A 19,684-nucleotide genomic window follows, 5' to 3' on the forward strand; every position below is an offset into this window, starting at 1 on the left:
ACGTCCGGTTAATTCGTAGAAATTCTTATCGTACATTATTACTTTTTTCTTATTAGACGATATTCGTGTAAATAAAAAAAGACAAAATACACGTCATTCATGTAAACATCGTTTGATACCGGTAATCGGAAAGTGTAGTCCCTGATTAGCCTGTGTGGACTGCACAGGCTAATCTGGGACGACACTTTAATCACATGCATTTCACCATAAGAAGTTGAGCTTATGAACAAACAAAATTTCAAGTAATTTGTTTTTACACTGTAAGTAGTATGTGAGCAACACAGAACACTTGCTATCAACGGACTAATTAGCACACGCCATGGTGATTATATGTCTATTAAGATCGGTTATACAAAGACATTTAATGAAAACAAGCCACAGCAAGCTAGCTATTAGGTAAGTATTTGACAGAATGGTTATTAAAACAATATTTTTTTGGTCAGACAATTCATGATAATTAGCATGGTTGTTATGGAATAAATTCAGCTCTTTAAATGCAAGGTAAATACATTTGTAGGTATACAGTTGTTAAGCATAATAGCATTCACATAATTCACTTATAACCATCACACACACGCGGGAACCCAGTCTTCGCCGCAAAACCACACGGACGGAACTCTAAAAGAACTCGTTGCCCAATGCCGAAACCATCGGTAATAAATCCCAACCACGAACCGACAGAACCATCGCCCCCACCAATTCACCGCGCTGCACGAGTTCATCATGTTGTCATACCAACGGTCATCGCATATATAACTAAATACCGAGTTTTAGTTTAAATACTATGATACTATGTATTCGTCTAGAATATGTCTTAACGCGAAAACGAAAATAAAGACGTTTTTCCAATATACAAGCGAAACTTGAATATTTGTTGTTTAACAATTTGAATAATACTATGATTTCATATATTTTCTTTCATCACTTTTTTTTTGCATTTTCATTCGTTTCTTTATCAAATGTCTTTTTACATATCTTGGACTTTGTTTTTTTATAGTAAATTCGCATGAACTCGCTGAAACATCAGCTATTGAGAACGTTAAATTTCTTTGCAAACCAGGATTCGTTTCTTAAAACAATAAAATTAAAAACATTATAAACGCTTAACATTAAACAATTTACTATATTAAGGGATTTGTGTTAATGACGACGTTTTCGAATAATATCGGAATATTGAATTTAACAATAATTTCAATATAAAACAAAGAACACTCAATTCAATGCACAAACAGGTAATGATGGATTGGAAATAACAATGAAATCAGAAATCGTTCTTAGGACAATTATGTTAGCATGAAGCCCATACTGCTTCGAAGGAGAAACTGTTTCTTTTAACGTAATACTTCGATGCCATCAGAACAAACTAACCGACTTAAAGCCAATGGATTTACAGTAGCTAGTTTACTATATAATACCGGACCACATATTTATACAACACTAAACACTTTTGATGTAAACAATTGGGGTCAACATTTTAAAAACTATTCCTCTGTTGTTCTTTTCTTTTCTCTCATTTTTTTTAAATATATTAGCATATCTTGTATAACATGTCTGAACTTTATTGCTTTGTACAATCACTATGTTGTATGATCATATACATGTTTACATTGTATGTATGATATTGAATAAAAAAAAAAAAAACATTTTAAAAACAAGAATTAAAATTAAAAAAAAAACTAAAACTGTCAACTTTGCATAAGGAGCAAATAATATAAGTTCAATTTAAGACTTACACAACCGTAGCATATATCGTGTTTGTTACAGTCTATTGTGAACCAGAGGTTCGATACACCGCTACATCCATCAGCCCAATAGTTTGGCTGACAGGCATCAGCGTAGATGTTGAGGTTCATCAGCATGACAGCCATGGTAAGAGCAATAACAATGCCGATTTTCATAGTTCCTAAAATACAAGAATTGACCGTGTCACAGACAGCTTCGCTGATGTGATGTTCCATCGGCATAACAGTAACAAACCTGAGTGTCATATTTCCTTATATAACATTATATTTTAATTTTAAACATCTAGTTTAAAAAGTATGCCATACTCGTGTTAAGCAAATGTGTATGTTCTGTAACTCTGATAGCAAAATCGTTTTGAGCCTACCCCTTCTAAAAAAGGGTACTCAACGGTTTTTCGTTCTCTCTAAGACTAACATGACCAACACAAACAACAACAGACGACTACGTGCTGCTAACAAAACTAACGTGTGCGTTAATGAACTCATGAAATGGCATTAAATAAAACGTCACCTAACCCTTTCGAAAATACTCATATGGCATGATTAGTATTCCAAATTTCCGAATATGGACATGCATGTATTATACTGCATCTACCTAGCATGATGTACTTAATAATGGGCATTTAACAATGTTCGCTTATTTAGATGCATTGATGCTTGACGCCAATACGTGTTTCGGGTTTTAAGCTAACGTACACAATACATGCTCCCACAGGAAAAATTTGTTATAGACCTCATTCTAGTTTCATTGGAATTGCTTTTATATTTGCTTATAATTAAAAAATGCGATTTTGAAATGTTCATCAGTGAGAGATCCGTCAAATTAACAATTAGCACAAAACGCTTACGCGTATTTTGTATTGTTCGATAACTGCAAACTAACATTTCTCACTAAAATTGATATAGAAATATCGTTTGAGTTGTCATTTTTCGTTTTTTGAAAACGATGCAGTTTAGTTTATTTTCAAATTTGCGAACTTCTGTTATTATTAAAAAAATATGTAAGAGTTGTTAAATTTATGAAGCATTGGACAATAATACATTTGTTGTGACGATTGAATACAAATGTTGTTGCCCTTCCACAGAAAACTCATATATGTATGAACTAGGGATGCAAGAGGTTACAAAAATCATTTACCGGTTAACCTTTTTCCGTAACCGGTTATTAACCGGTTAACCGAAACGCCTTATACTTAGTTAAAATGATTAAGAGTACGTCAAAAATGTCATACCGCTCGAACCGCTCGGTAGAAACAAAAATAATTTCAAATTTAAAATCGCTTGCGTTGATAACATGCCAGTTTCGTAATAAAATGTATTATACATTTTAGTCGTGGATGATGACAGTGATTTGTTTGCATAAGAAGGCACCTTTTCAAGGAACTATAAAATCGACATTTCATTGCCGTAAGTTTTCTTGATTATTGAATGTGTGTACAATAAATGAGAGAATGTACGTGGTTTTCTCCATTATGCAATTACAAAAGGGAATATCATAGATGATACATTGTATAGAATACCTGTGAAGTAATTATGTTTGCAAGTTCTATTATCAGTTGCCTGGTTCTTTCATTTCAAAATATAACATCAATCGCGTGGGAGAAATTTAAGTTATAAGCCTAGGCTTGAATTGTAATCAAGTAAATCTCGATTAGTTATCAACCGTATGCAAATAATTTAAACAACCAGGCGATTGGTATGGCGGATGAATAAACACGTAATAAGTGTACATCACAACGTGGCCTGGAATGGATGAAACGGTTGTTAGTTGTGAGCGTTAGCTCACAACTAATGTAGAGGCAGTTTTGCAAGTCAGTCTGCTGTTAGCTACGCTAGGATCGATAACTGCAAGTCAGTCTGATGTTAGCTATGCTAGGAACGATAACCACTGCCTGTCTGCACTCACTACCTGCAATAAAATTATGCAGACGACGAATGCTAGGAGCGTCTGCTCTACTACGCTAGGAACGGTACCCACCGCATCTGCCTGTTTATATTTCACCACTGGTACACTGCAGTGTGTGAATGTAATCAATAGTATTTAACAGCTTGTATAACGACATTGACCAGTCTAGTGTTTATCATTGAAATCTGTACATATCGGCTGTTTTCAGGGAAAACGGGGCTTAATGCATGTCAAATAAGATTAGCCTATGCACACTGATAAGCCTGTACAATGCGCACAAGCTTATCAAGGACGACACTTTCTGATTGTATGGTTTGTTTCGTTTAAAGAGAGTCTCTGGTACTGGGATGACAATTAATGCATATTCATTAAGCCCTTTTTTTCTTAAATGAAGCTTAAACTATCTTTTTTATTAATGATTTGAAAAAAACAACACATCTCGACCTGTGCTTTAAGACACACTCTTTATAAATTTGAATGGGTTGTGTTCATTTCAAACTTGCGATACTAAAAGCTATAACATAATTTTGAAAACTGAGTTGCGTCTAAGATTATACAACAGCGAACAACTTCAGTGCCTCCAGCGCTTTGATTTTAATAAGTTAAAAAAAACACTTCTACTACTACAAGTTGTACTTCTACTACTACTAATACAAATAAATATTACAATTAAAATAACAAAGTAATATAATTAAATACCTGCAGTGATAAGTAACAATTAGGCACAGAAAAAAACGCGTTTGCCAATGATGATGTAATGCTTCTTTTTGAAATGTTACGAAAAGAATCAATTACACAGTTGTTAAATAACCTATCGCTCCGCCCACCACTCGACACGTGGATTTGAAAACACCAACAAACGTTTGAGGATAACGCGCGCTTTAAAGATATATCCGAATGGTTTTCGAGATTATGCTTTTCGAGGAACAGATCTAGTAAGAAAGCATGTCCAGTCTATAATCGAAATCCTCAAAAACATTGAATTGGTAGTTATTCAAATTGTAATGTTACCATAGCTAAACTAATACTAGAACAGTCATTGTAGAAGACAAATATCTGCGCAATAACGCCAAAAGGTCATTAGAAGGCGCAAAACTTGAGTTTTAGTAACTTCACATTTATCCCACTATAGGACAAAAAGCGTCACACTGATTTATCAAATCAATTGATTTATTTCCAGTGCACATTATTCAAAATCAAATTATGTGACAAATACCAAATAAACGTGTTGATTGTATAAACATCATTAACGTTAAGTTTAGTTTTGATAACAGAAAACTGCGAAACAGAGTAAACATGTACAATAATCAATCGAACATTGAAATAATCTAATAAAACTATTGTTGCTTTGCTTTTTCTATAAAGATCTTGTCATTTTAATTTGTACAAGGCACAGCATAGAAACCTTACAATTCAGCTAAAAATTGTTTTCAGGCAAAATAAGTCTATGCGTCCGCCACTAAGTTTGTTCCAATCGGGTCAAAGCGGACACGCCCAAGAGATTAATTGATAAATAAAGACTCAAATATCAAACAAACTTTTAAAACCTTCTCTGAAACTGCAAGCGTTGGAACTTCCAACAATAACTGTAAATATTTTCATATAGGTTTAAAACTGACCAAGCCCAGGATATATTTGTAGCAAAATAGCTATTTTTTTTCCTTTAATCCTCTATATCAAGATGGGTAATTTTTCTTAAATCATATAGTGGTACCCATCAAAGTTTGTTTTATTAATTCCTCTGAATTTAAAATTGACCAAGTTCCAGGTATCAATTTGTATAAGCAACATAACTTAAAATTAATTTCTGCTCCAAAAACCAAACCGCAGGTGACCGATTCAGGGTCAAATTTCATCTCTTTTTTTTCATCAAAGAGGTTCTTTGTTTGTATCGTTATCATATAATCATATGATCTGAATCCGGAGTTAATATAAATGTTTGGTTCATTTTTATAATATGAAGCCTCTATGACAGGCATGGAAACGATATGCACCGTAACGATTAAAGCAACATCAATATAGCAAGGCTTTGTCACATTAAATATTTTTAAGCATTATATCTCGATAAATATTTGACCTAAGATCATGCCTTTTGTTATATCTGTTGTGTATACGTCCGATAAAGCAAGATGCCCTGATTTTGCGGTCACCAGGTCAACGATCAAGGTAAAAGAGAAGTGTAAGAGGATATTTGTGTTGACTCTATTCTTTGTGAATGATTTGTCCTACAATCATGCATATTGGCATAATGGTTACACAACAGTAAACAACGACGCATATGGATTTTGAAGTCATCAAGTAAAAGTAAGGGTCTCATCAGCTCGGATTAAGAAACTGGTTTTAATTGGCATGCTGGTTACATGATAAGGACATAATGACGCAAATTAATCATGCAAATGGGTGTAGTGGTTATATTGGTGGAACGATTGCGGTCATCAGGTCAAAGCTCAAGATCAGTTTAATAGGCTTCCACACACTATCTAGATCATTCTAAGGATTATATGTATTCATATGCTGTTTGTTTGTCTTCCATTTTCCGTACTCCATCGCATTCGTTTTTGCATCGGCATCATCATTATCATAATGATATTACTAATTGTCATAATCAACATCAGCAGCAGAATAATCATCACCATTTATTGCATCGTATCTCTTCTCTTTATCCTTCCTCTCCTCCACCTCATCATTATCATCTTCAAAATCATCATCATCATCATCACTTTGAACATTATCAGCACATTTTGCATCGTTATAAACGTTACCAAAATCATTAATGTCTTAATGAAAATTAATTACAAAATAAGCGACAACACCATTGCTCTTATTTTTGTTATTTAACTGCCATCATTATCATACAAATCTTACGTCGGAAAAAGAGCATAACTTATAATTCATTAAATTATAAATAATGTGCAACTTCATCTGCAACAGCAAGAAAAACAGTAGTACAAAATTTATTTATTACAATGTACCAATTGCCAATGATTGTGACAAAAAGCAAAACAACAATGTACTTACATGTAAGCGAATAAAACGAGTACAATGTCAACATTTTATTCTCGCAATCCAAACTAACATGTGAATATGAACGAAGAATGTTACAGTTAAAAAGGCAATCGGTTTATGGCACCATCCATCAAATGATGTTTAGTTTAATTATATTGATTGCGAAAAAGTATACTCCGATACCTAAACATTTACTCGCATTTGCTGAAGAAACAGCAGAGAAAATGATTTGTGTACATAAAGCAGTCTCCTTCTGGACAGCAAAATGGTATTTATAATTGAATAAAACTATACTTTCGTTTATTCCTCGCACGCCTGCTTCTGAACTTTTATTGTATAGTTTTTATTAATCAAACGTGTTATCCCTTTTGAAAAAAGACTAATAAGATCGTAAAATCTCGCTTGAGACCTTTTTAACAAGTTAACACCTCACTCTTTGCCCACACAATAACTAACAAAACATTTAAGTGTAAGAACAGGTATGTATATGTATATTAATAATACATTCGTAATACAAATTACGATGTGAATTCGATTCGAGATTACACAATTAAATAGTGTAACACAATAGTATTGAATCATTGTAGTACATTAAAATAAACTAAAGCTGTATGAGAAATAAAAGTATGCACCTTCTTTTTCTTGGTAAATCTTACCAAGATACATTATATTAATAATGTATCGGGGTACTGATAAAATATACAAATGACAAGCACTGATGACAAGGATAAAATTAACAGATAGTATTACATGATGACTTCTTACACGAAACGCGGTTTGTTTTCTATAACTAAACAAATATCCTAGTAGTTTGTTATTGTGCAATTTGTATGGATTAAGCCGACTGTTTTAAAAGTAGATCTAGAGAATGGTCTAAAAGTGTACATCAATGTCACGTTTTTAAACGCGAACTAAAATGCATCCATTGAATGGTTCTTGTATACATGTTAAACATTGTAAAACGTCACGTATTCAATCAAATCTGATTACAATAACATTTACAATAAAATAAAATTCTATAGATATATAACGATCTATGTATGCTATCCAAGTGAGACATATTATAATTTGCACAAACGTTTCCAGACATTACAAATACAACTGTTCATTGTATACTTATGTGTTGCAACCGTAGTGATTGCTTACTCCTGATGTCGAGGCTGGGTAATCATAAGTCGCATTGATATTCGATGTGTGATTGTATCATCCAGACATCGAACGAACTCTGTATAAAGCTTATCTTCAACGCTATCACCATTGTGTTTATCGTGATCGATATCACCATTGCTACGTGCAGACCAGCAAAAATCTTTTACACGCCTTTTGTTTTCACCTATTCGGTCTAATATTCGGAATCGATTCACTGCAACATTCTTCAGCGTCTGCAGTTCCTGTACGATGGGAGTGTACTCCTCCGGTGCGATTTGGTGTATGTGTACTTCATGATGATTGTCATCGGCATAAGTTAACATCACACAGCCGAATTCAAGCCTACTGTCAATTGTCTGAGTACATGCGCGCAGTGTGTCCATAAGTTCACGTAATTTGGATGGAAGTAATGTTGTACAGTAAATATTTAAATTCTTCAATGATTGAGGTGGCTGTATGGCGATATATGAACGCAAATGAATTGTAAGCGTTTCCAGCTGAGTGAGCGATGAAAGTGACTGGGACAACAGCTCCCCAAGGTTCATCAGCAGCACGGGTAAAAACCCACCATCAAGACTGAGACTCTTGATATTGAGACGATGGAGCGCCTCCCACAGACCGGGACTGTCTTTGCCAAAGTCCATTACTAATTTTTTGTTTACAACCGTGATAGAAACTGATGTATCTGTATCTGATCCCTGTACACTCGATGTTATGCTACAGCAGGCCAGCTTACACTGAACAACGTGATCGAGTGCCAGCAGTGAGCTGAGAAGACTGCGTAGAACTCTAGATGAAATTGTAACTTTGATCAGGTCAATCCGTTCTATGCAGGGTAGTGCTGGTAAAGGGTCTGTAGTGTTTAGGACAATCCAGACCGCATGTTCCGATATGGACGAGCAAGACGAATCTGAAACAAGGTTACAATATACTAAATCTTTTTTGAGTGCAATGCTATACTCTCTAAAAACATGAACATTATTTATTTGAAGAGACGGTTCTCTGTAGGGTCACTTGCCATGACTTTATTTTAGAATACTTGTGTGTGCATGTGGCAGGGAAAACATCGTTGTTTACTCGAAATTCACTCTTTTATCTGAAGATTGGAGACTACATTAGACTTCGACAGATGGCGGGAAACCCTCATGAACTTGATAGAAGCTGGCAAATAGATGGCCGTAAAACAGTGACTTTTGATTCGTGACGAGTTCTTTCTTACATATCGCGTGACCTTTTTTTTTGCTTAAATCAAATCGGCTTGGAATGCTCTTCGAGAAAAGGTATGGTTATGAGGGTCTATATGCGCAAAAAATGACTTTATTTTTCGTTAAAGTTATTGCTTATACATTGAATTAGTGTAGGAAATCTTTTGGTATATTGTGACCACAATACTGGAATCCATGACACATTCAACACAGAATTCTTATATATATATATATATATATATATATATATATATATATATATATATATATATATATATATATATATTCACATATAATTACATAACTACATGCATTTATAAATGAAAATATTGAAATTGCAATATGATTCTTGCTAAATGAAAAAACTAAACCATATTAAAGATTTTGATCAGTTGATGATAAATTGTATTTTTTTTATTAATAATAAATTAGTTTGAAAGTTAAAATGAAATAAATGTGAATGGTCTTTGGGAGATAACCCAAACACAGTTTTACCAAAATTCCTCGGTAATCTCCTTTATTTGCTTTAACTTTACCACTGCAATCATGAGTAAAATGTGTCACTCTGTTTTCTTATTCAATGAAAGTTTATATTAACATGAACATAATCGAATCCTGTTTAGGTTATTGTAAGTCAATATTGAAAGTAGATACATCAAATAACTCACTGGAGACCTAAATAATAAAACTCATATTTCAATATGTCACCAACCACCACTATTATTGTCTTGTTTGGCATTGAATTTTCAAAAAACAAATTCATCATATCATTTATATCATCATCATCATCATCATCATCATCATCATCATCATCATTATCATCATCAGCAGCAGCAGCAGCATCTCCATCATCATCAGCAGCAGCAGCATCAACATGATCATTGTAATTGTCATCATCATCATCATCATCATCATCATCATCATCATCATCATCGTCATCATCATCATCATCATCATCATCATCATCAAATCGTTCTTAGTCGACTGGTACACAGCGCTTTATTGAACAGTGTAGTTCAAACAGAACGATTACTTAAAGATCGTTTGACATGATGTATTCTTTACCCGGCATTGACTCTTCATAAACTTATTTTATTTATATACCGATGAACACCGCTTAAGAAAACATTATTTATTTATTTTTAAGTTTTTTTAAACAAAATATCAGCGTGTATTTCAGATACCGCACTGTTTCTGTTTTTGTCAGTTGAATAAGAAGAGCATTTTCAATACACCAAAAGCGTATCATATGGCTAATGTTACTTCATTTATAGACTATACGGACAAGATAAAATACCACGCCTGCCGTCGTTAACCAAATATCAGTTAAAGATCACGAATAAATTACATGGAACATGCAAACATACGAAAACTGTAAAAAAAATGGAAACATGTATAAAAATGTCGAAAACCATATAATAGGTGCCCGAGCTACTTACGCTCCATTCATTAGCATGATACACTGACAGATGAACCTTTATTTTACTTCCGGTGCAAGAGTCTGTGTTCAGAGACATGTTCATGATTCTCTGTAAGTATTGATTTATAAGGGAAGTGTCAAACTATTTAAGGATTAAAACAAGTTCCGCATGAAAACTTATGTATTCTCTATGATAAATGTAGTGTTTATTCTAAGCATTTGATAACGCAACTAACGTGCAACGTGCTATTTTGCGAATAAATGTTTTTTGGAATCGCTACCAGGCTGACGAAAACTAGCTATAAAAACTGAACAAAATTTCAGGGCAGTTAATTAAAATTTAATTATTGTATTCTTTTATTGCATTTTGTATAATGTATACTCAATTGCAAACTGTGATCCGTACCCAGTGTTTGGCTATATATCTTAAATGACACGTTATAATAGTATACTTCATGGGCGGCCGGGTTCCCGTTCCGGTCCCATTTGTGGCTTGTTTTTACCACCCATTATGCCTTTCTGAAAAGAATCTGTTCTAATTTGATCTTTTTCTGGCATTTTATAATAAATGCCCGTTTACAATCAACAATATTGTTGTTTTTTCTTTCCTTCAAGTCATACGAGTCCGTCCGGTCTATGACCTTTTCATTACCACATTACCACCGAGGACAATACATAAATAATAGTAAGTGCGTTTAACTCTGTTATCAACATATATCGTGGAGGAGCACTCACTTTTGAGGGAAACAGTGCTATTATGTTGGATAATGCCACGTTAACATTAATATTATAAACTGAAGTTTTGCGATTAATTGCTGTATTGAATTGTAACAAAATCATGCAATTGATATGTTTTTATATCTTATTCTTCTTTTTACTGTATGAAATAGTATTTAATAAGGTAATACATTTTAATCATAACCATTTTACCAGACTGTAAATAATACTTAATTTGCGAACTGTACACAACGAAAACATATGCTATACAAATATATTATTGAATATTTACCTTTTAGACATATTTTTTTGCTCCATAGTGTTAACTTTTTGAGCTTGCTACACGATGATAGATCAAACTCATAATGGGATGCAGACTCGCCTGTTTCAGGGGAACTCTGAATACCTCTCTCATGTATGAAAAGTTCCAAAGACATAATATTTGACGTGTTTTTTATCCAGATGTTGTAGAGGTCTCTTATTTCATTGACATGTATTTGGAAACTAAAGTTACTGAGTTGGAGGTTAACGTCAGAATGCTTATTCGCAACAGTTTCTCTGTATCCTGACAGTATGATGTTTGGAAACTTATGATTACGCGAATGAAGATCGCATTCATTCATCAAGCTAGATAGCTTATTCGCAGCTGATATTTCCAGTCCACAAAGGAATATGAACATCTGTGAAATGTCCATATATGCATCCTTGTAACGGTTGAGATAACCGGAAACGATGAACCAAGTATCAATCAGATGGTTATTGCAGGCGATATAATAAGCAGTGAGGAATTCCTGTATGCTCTTATGAATGAAGGAAAATGAAGATGATGATCGCAATGCAGACGCCTTTCGTGTTGCCGATAAAATACCGGATTTTAATGCAAACTCCTTTCGTTCTCCTTCATCTAATTCAAATCGCTCCAAATCTGTAGAGCTAAACACTAGTGAGCTTTCTCTGGTATTTGAAAACAACAAATGGAATGCCGCCTCAGCAAGACGATCCACAATTTCAATATTGGGCTGTATGTGTTCAGTGTCTTTGAAGCATTTGAAGGGTGGCGATTGAAATTTTCTTTTCTTCTTGTTTGCCTTCTTAAGAAGACTTTCCAGGAAGAGGCTGTATATTTCACACGTGGAGCCGTTCATTTCAATCCCTTTAACCCATGACTGCAATATCAACTGTAATAGCATTGGCGAAATTAGAAACTTTCTCAAGTCGTTCTTCAATATGTACGATTTAAATTCAGATTGCTTTTTGTCCAAATCCTTACTATCTTTACAATCATCCCTACAACCCAGCAGTCTTCTGCTTATCTCAAAAGGCTCGTTTACTCCTTCCAGTTGCAACAGCGAGCTAATCTTCTGGTCTGGGATTTCCGTTTCTGACACTTTCCAAGGTCGAGTTGTAATTAACACATCACACTGGCTGTGAGATACAGCCAATGCCGGCAGGATATGGCCTGCATTGTCGGTCCACTCATCTAGACCATCCAGTAATATCAAGCAGCATTCACGTTTCATGATCTCATTGAGTAGTTTGTACATAATCTTTCTTATCGCTCCATATTTGGTCAATTATTTGTTCTTTAATCATCTGTAAAATTATAAACTCGTTAACTGAATCCCGTAAAGTGACATGGAAGACGAACGTGTATTCTTTCAGGGTCGTTACATCTTTAAAGAAATTAGCGGATATCACTCGTGTATCGGCATCGGCAGTGTTTGAGTAATCCATCTCGATCCATTTGACTGAATTTGTTGTTTGTATCCAGTCCATAACTAATTTGGCGAGAAATGTGGATTTACCAGAACCTGCCTCGCCTTGAATGAAAATGTTTCGGTTGTATTTACCATCGTTCAAAAACATATTGCTGTATTGATGAATTGATGTAGCCGTTTTCTTGAAGATTCCACTGTCTTTGTCTTTCACCATCAGGCTCAAATTTGGTGGCATGTAAATGTCAACTACCCTAGCTTGGACCCAGTTATTCAATGCTGAGGTTGGAACGTAACTTAGTGTCTTGTCGTAATAATTCACCATCATATATTGCAACATTTCTAAAATAAAAAATACACACTCATTTGAAATATTCAAAACATTATAAACAATCTTTTTTTTTTAATTTACTAGTTTAATGTGTGCGGAAAGAATGGCTTTACGGTTTACCGCGTAATAATTCACAATCATATATTGCAGAATGGCTTTACGGTTAACCGCGTTATAACTTATGACAATGATTGATAACAGAGATGAAGCATATATTTTTGTTGGATAAATCGATCAGCGTTGATATATGCATATCTCTATAAAACAGTATGTGCAGGCATGTATAACCCATTATAAAAGGCCAAGATTGGCTGTCAGCATTTCAGCATACAGTTTCAGCACCAATGAGCTAATATAAGTCGCTAAAACCAGTCAATGGGAGACAGTCGGTGAAATAAGTATTCATACGCCATATTTTTAAACAACGTTATAAAGAACCTCAATTACCCCCCTCCCAGAATTTCCTCTACATGTACAAACCAATCAGGATAGTTTAATAAGTTTTAACTGTTCTTTTGCAAATGTGTTATTATATCTTTTTGACGTACTCAGCTAAATAAAATGCAACTGGTTCCATTGAGTAGTGGAAGAACATTGAATTGTCTGGAACTGTTCCATTTATTTCGTAGATCTAAGGTGAGTTAACGCTCACAAATAAAAATGACCTGGGGTGGTATTCCAGAAGCACATTAAGTTAAATTTTATTCTTATCCTTAAATTTGGAAATTTTCTAAAGTGTTTAATTTCATATTGCAGTAGATTTGCATCAAGATATACATTTAATAACATCATAATGCCATTGTTATTTTAGAAATACAAAAAAAAACATGTGTTTCCTTATTTAATAAATAAATATAAAACATTGAACTTTTTAACTTAAGTGAAATTATTAAAGAAATGACTTAAGATGTTTCTGGAATACCACCCCAGGAGTAGAATGAACTATTTAGCGTTGGGGTATTATTTAACATTTGATAAAAAAACAAGCAATTATATTATAGATTACACGAAGCTCAAATGACACAAGTGACAACAGGAGCAGCACACATCGAATAAGCTGAGCATCGACTATAGATTTAAAGCTTGGTGTTCGAAACAAGTAGTATTGCATTGATTGTTTTTTATTGTTCAAGCACATGATGTTCATATAAATATATACGAGACACGTCCCAATAATATATGACTGAAAGAAGTGATTAATATATACGAAGATGAAATCAATATTTCAAACAAATATATATGTGTATATGCTTACCTTTTCCTTTCAAATACTCAAACTCGTCATCATTTGCTTTCAAATCTCTGATTTTCCTTTTTTCAATGTCCGCTTGAGCCAACATTTCCTCTTTACATGCCTTTAAATCCGATTGTATGACACATCTACCTATAAATGTCTGTGCTCTAAGTTCCCGCACGCCCTCCACTGTGGTTGATATTAAAGTGTCATTACCGTCCATTACGACCGATTCTATGTGATGTTTCCCTCTTGCTGTCTGTGTTGTCAGTTCCCGCACACCTTCACCTGTGTGTGATATTAAAGTAGCCTTGCCGTCCATTACGACCGATTCTATGTCATGTTTCACTCTTGCTGTCTGTGCCGTCAGTTTCCGAACACATTCAATTGTGGTTGATATTAAAGTGTTATTGCCGTCCATTACGACCGATTCTATGTCAAATTTCTCTCTTGCTGTATGTGCTGTCAGTTCCCACTCACATTCACCTGTGTTTGATATTAAAGTATCGTTGCCGTCCATTACGATCGATTCTACGTCATGTTTCCCTCTTTCTGTCTGTGTTGTCAGTTCCCGCACACCTTCTCCTGTGTTTGATATTAAAGTGGCATTGCCGTCCATTATGACCGATTCTATGTGATGTTTCCCTCTTGCTGTCTGTGTTGTCAGTTCCCGCACGCCTTCACCTGTTGTTGATGTTAAAGTATCATTGCCGTCCATTACGACCGATTGTATGTCATGTTTCCCTCTTGCTGTTTGTGTTGTCAGTTCCCTCGCACCTTCACCTGTGACTGATATTAAAGTGTCATTGCCGTCCATTACGACCGATTGTATGTCATGTTTCCCTCTTGCTGTCTATTCTGTCGGTTCCCGCATACCTTCAATTGTGTTTGATATTAAAGTGTCATTGTTTCACGCTTGCTGTTTATTTTGACATTTTTCGCACACCTGTATCTGTGGTTGATATTAAAGTGTGTTTTTGCCGTCCATAACGACCGATTCTATGTCCTTTTTCTCTCTTGCTGTCTGTTCTGAGAGTTCTTGCACACCTGTCTCTGTGTTTGATATTATTAAAGTGTCTTTATCATCCATTACGACCGATTCTATGTCATGTTTCCCTCTTGCTGTCGCATCCCGCACGACTGCCTCTGTAATTGTAGGACGATTTTATTTAAGACAACAACAACAACAACTACTACCTACTACTACTACTACTTCTTGTACTACTACTACTTCTTCTACTACTTCTTCTACTACTACTTCTCCTACTACTACTACTACTACTACTACTACTACTACTAATACTACTACTACTACTACTACTACTACTAACTACTACTACTACTTCTACTACAAACACTACTACTACTACTCTACTACCACCACCACCACCACCACCACCACCACCACCACCACTGCCACTACTTCTACTACTACTAGTACTTCTTCTACTTCCATGTGCTTATGTGCTTAAGAGCCTATGCTAGAACTCCATTGGGATACTTGTCAAAGTAAGCCAAACAATTATTTAACATTATGAACAGCATAGGAAATACACCATATGCGTATTGTAGTGTAGCATCGTAACAATACAGTATGCAATTAATTAACACATTATTAATATTGTTTTTAAAGCAATTCAAAAAAATAAATCTTCATAGGAAAGCTGGATATAGAATGTAAGTCCTTATTGTATCCTATGAAGGAGCAAAACTTACCTTTGTTTTCAATTTGTTGAATGTATAGTAAATGTGGTCATCGTCAGATGTAAACGTTACGTTGTTCGATATAAAACTAAATATCACACGATTTTATTAAAAGTCACTGAATCATTCTGCTCCGATATACATTATAAGCCGTTTTCAATTAACTTAAACAATCCATAATGTTGGATAGCCGAGGGCGTCGCACATCCGCAATGACGCATAGCATGCTACATCTCTCGTGATGTTTACAACGATAGTTGATTTGCCATTGTGTACACACCGGTCTTTCTGACAATAACATAGTGACGTCACCATTTATGTATAGAATGGTTGATTTGTCGACCTTTTTGGCAAGCGGTTCGACGCATAATCCCAAGAAACTAGGTTTCAGTTGCTGCATTAACTCTGCATAAGTAAACATGAGTTTAAGTGCCACCGTGACACTTACCGGCTGATAAAAATATGATAAGTGCAGTGCTTCCGCTAGCTTTTAATAACACCACTTGAAACAAGGACGTACGACTGCTGTTCTTGCACGAAATTTATACCCGGACGTCACCATCCCCTGTACGTCGATAATCCAAACTGAGTAGGATCAAACTGACATAAAAAATGCCGACAGAAATAAAGACTCTCATTTATTTCTAAGATTACGTTTATTTGAGGTAAGTTGTGACATAATAAACGTTTCTTTTTGATAAAATGTTATTTGCCGGATACAATGCGCTAATAAACCCATAACAATTAAAAATAATTACGTTGAAATAAAATGAATATGTTTGAAAATCTACAAAAAGTAAATGAAATTGTCGAAAGTTTAAGGCAAAAAAACTATTATAATCGAATGTGTTTAATGTTTTAATGCTTGGACTTATGTATTAACCTTTCATAATACCTTTATAGGTTTATAATACATACGATTACTACCGTTTTGATAGTAAGTAGTCATCTGTTTAAATTGCTGAAAACATGCTGATCGCTTGACAAAGTCAAAACTTGTTATTTAAATAGCACTTAAGCTACGTCTATTCTAGACATCGATACTGAATGAGATTTGGAATGCGGTCAAATGAACAGCGGCCGTCCATAAAGTATGTCACGCTCCAGGTGGGGGGGAGGGGATGTAAGAAAGTGTGACAGTTTGTGACATGGGGGAGGTCAGGCCATGTGTAAAGTCACACATTTATTTAAAAAAATGTTTCTAATTTATTTATTATTTCTTTAGTAAATTTAAAAATAATTTTCAAAAAAAAAAGTCAAACATTTGAATTAGTTTTATGTCAAAATAAGACGAATTACGTATCTCCTGAATGTGTTGTTCGAATTTTTGATAGGCACCTTGGCTGGGCCGGCTTATCCAATAGGCACAACCTCCACGCAGATTTCATAAGTAAATGAGGAAATAATTTATTGGGCTGTTCCAAGTTTTAGTTAGTAAAGAGTTGAAAGAAAATCTAAATTATACTTTCGTTTGAATTTCTAATAGTTTGTGACGTACTTTAGGGGGGAGGTCCAAGATTTTGTGACAGTTTGTGACAGGGAGGGGGGGTTAAAATGGTAAAAAAGGCGTGACATACTTTATGGACTGACCCACAATCGTCCGCTTTTGTGAGATAATATCGATTATTTCGACTTCATTGTCAAAAGTTTTGTTCACAAACGCAACCGCCTATAATGATGCACACCGCTTATTTTTAGTGAGTCTACGAATCACAAAATGAATGATTTTTATCGGAAAAGCAGTTTAAATGGACACTTTTCAGTGCGCTGAACAGAGGGTGTTTTATTGTGCAAGTGTTAATTACTATAAGAGTGTTATTTATCTGACTAACGTCCGGTTAATTCGTAGGAAATCTTATCGTACATTATGACTTTTTTATTAGACGATATTCGTGTTAATAAAAAAAAGACAAAATACACGTCATTCATGTAAACATCGTTTGATACCGGTAAGCGGAAAGTGTGGTCCCTGATTAGCCTGTGTGGACTGCACAGGCTAATCTGGGACGACACTTTAAGCACATGCATTTCACCATAAGAAGTAGAGCTTATGAACAAACAAAATTTCAAGTAATTTGTTTTGACACTGTAAGTAGTATGTGAGCAACACAGAACACTTGCTATCAACGGACTAATTAGCACACGCCATGGTGATTATATGTTTATTAAGATCGGTTATACAAAGACATTTAATGAAAACAAGCCACAGAACGCTAGCTATTAGGTATGTATTTGACAGAATGGTTATTAAAACAATATTTTTTTGGTCAGACAATTCATGATAATTAGCATGGTTGTTATGGAATAAATTCAGCTCTTTAAATGCAAGGTAAATACATTTGTAGGTATACAGTTTTTAAGCATTATAGCATTCACATAATTCACTTATAACCATCACACACACGCGGGAACCCAGTCTTCGCCGCAAAACCACACGGACGGAACTCTAAAGGAACTCGCTGCCCAATCCCAAAACCATCGGTAATAAATCCAAGCCAATAACCGACAGACCACCGCCCCCACCAATTCACCGCGCTGCACGAGTTCATCATGTTGTCATACCAACGGTCGTCGCATAAATATATATAATATAATATAATATTTATTTATATATATATATACATAATTATTTGGTAAATAACATAATAAAGTCAATGATAATGATTTTAGTTCATTAATTCAATAATACACACGCACGCGCACACGCACGCACCCGCACACACGTACAGGCACCATACAACACATACAACCATAACAAGAGAAAACAGATAAGGACAGCATATAAACATAACAATTTAATATACACTAATGATATAAGAATACCTAGAATAATGCCGCATGATTAAGCACCAATGCGCACGTTTATAAAGACCGAGTTTTAGTTTAAATACTATGATACTATGTATTCGCCTAGAATATGTCTTAACGCGAAAACGAAAATAAAGACGTTTTTCCAATATACAAGCGAAACTTGAATATTTTTTGTATAAAAATTTGAATAATACTATAATTTCATATATTTTCTTTCACCACTTTTTTTGCATTTTCATTCGTTTTTTTATCAAATGTCTTTTTACACATATTGGAAAAAATTTTATAGTAAATTCGCATAAACTCGCTGAAACATCAGCTATTGAGAACGTTAAATTTCTTGGCAAACCAGGATTCGTTTCTAAAAACAATAAAAATAAATACATTATAAACGCTTAACATTAAACAATTTACTATATTAAGGGATTTGTGTTAATGACGACGTTTTCGAATAATATCGGAATATTGAATTTAACAATAATTTCAATATAAAACAAAGAACACTCAATTCAATGCACAAACAGATAATGATGGATTGGAAATAACAATGAAATCAGAAATCGTTCTTAGGAGAATTATGTTAGCATGAAGCCCATACTGCTTCGAAGGAGATACTGTTTCTTTTAACGTAATACTTCGATGCCATCAGAACACACTAACCGACTTAAAGCCAATGTATTTACAGTAGCTAGTTTTCTATATAATACCGGACCACATATTTATACAACACTAAACACTTTTGAT

General features: G+C 34.5%; 1 protein-coding gene across 1 annotated transcript; it reads right to left on the reverse strand.

Annotated features, from left to right (window-relative positions):
- Window positions 1–11,279: 11,279 nt before the first annotated feature.
- LOC127834698 (uncharacterized) lies at window positions 11,280–16,520 on the reverse strand. Its single transcript, XM_052360719.1, has 3 exons — window positions 16,142–16,520; window positions 14,447–15,571; window positions 11,280–13,202 (listed from the first exon to the last, which is right to left on the reverse strand). The coding sequence occupies exons 2-3, from the start codon at window positions 15,240–15,242 to the stop codon at window positions 12,670–12,672; spliced, it is 1,329 nt and encodes a 442-aa protein (XP_052216679.1). The 5' UTR covers window positions 15,243–15,571; window positions 16,142–16,520; the 3' UTR covers window positions 11,280–12,669.
- Window positions 16,521–19,684: the final 3,164 nt, after the last annotated feature.

The sequence above is a fragment of the Dreissena polymorpha genome, chromosome 6 (assembly GCF_020536995.1).
Source record: "Dreissena polymorpha isolate Duluth1 chromosome 6, UMN_Dpol_1.0, whole genome shotgun sequence".
In the NCBI taxonomy this organism is placed as follows: Eukaryota; Metazoa; Mollusca; class Bivalvia; order Myida; family Dreissenidae; genus Dreissena; species Dreissena polymorpha.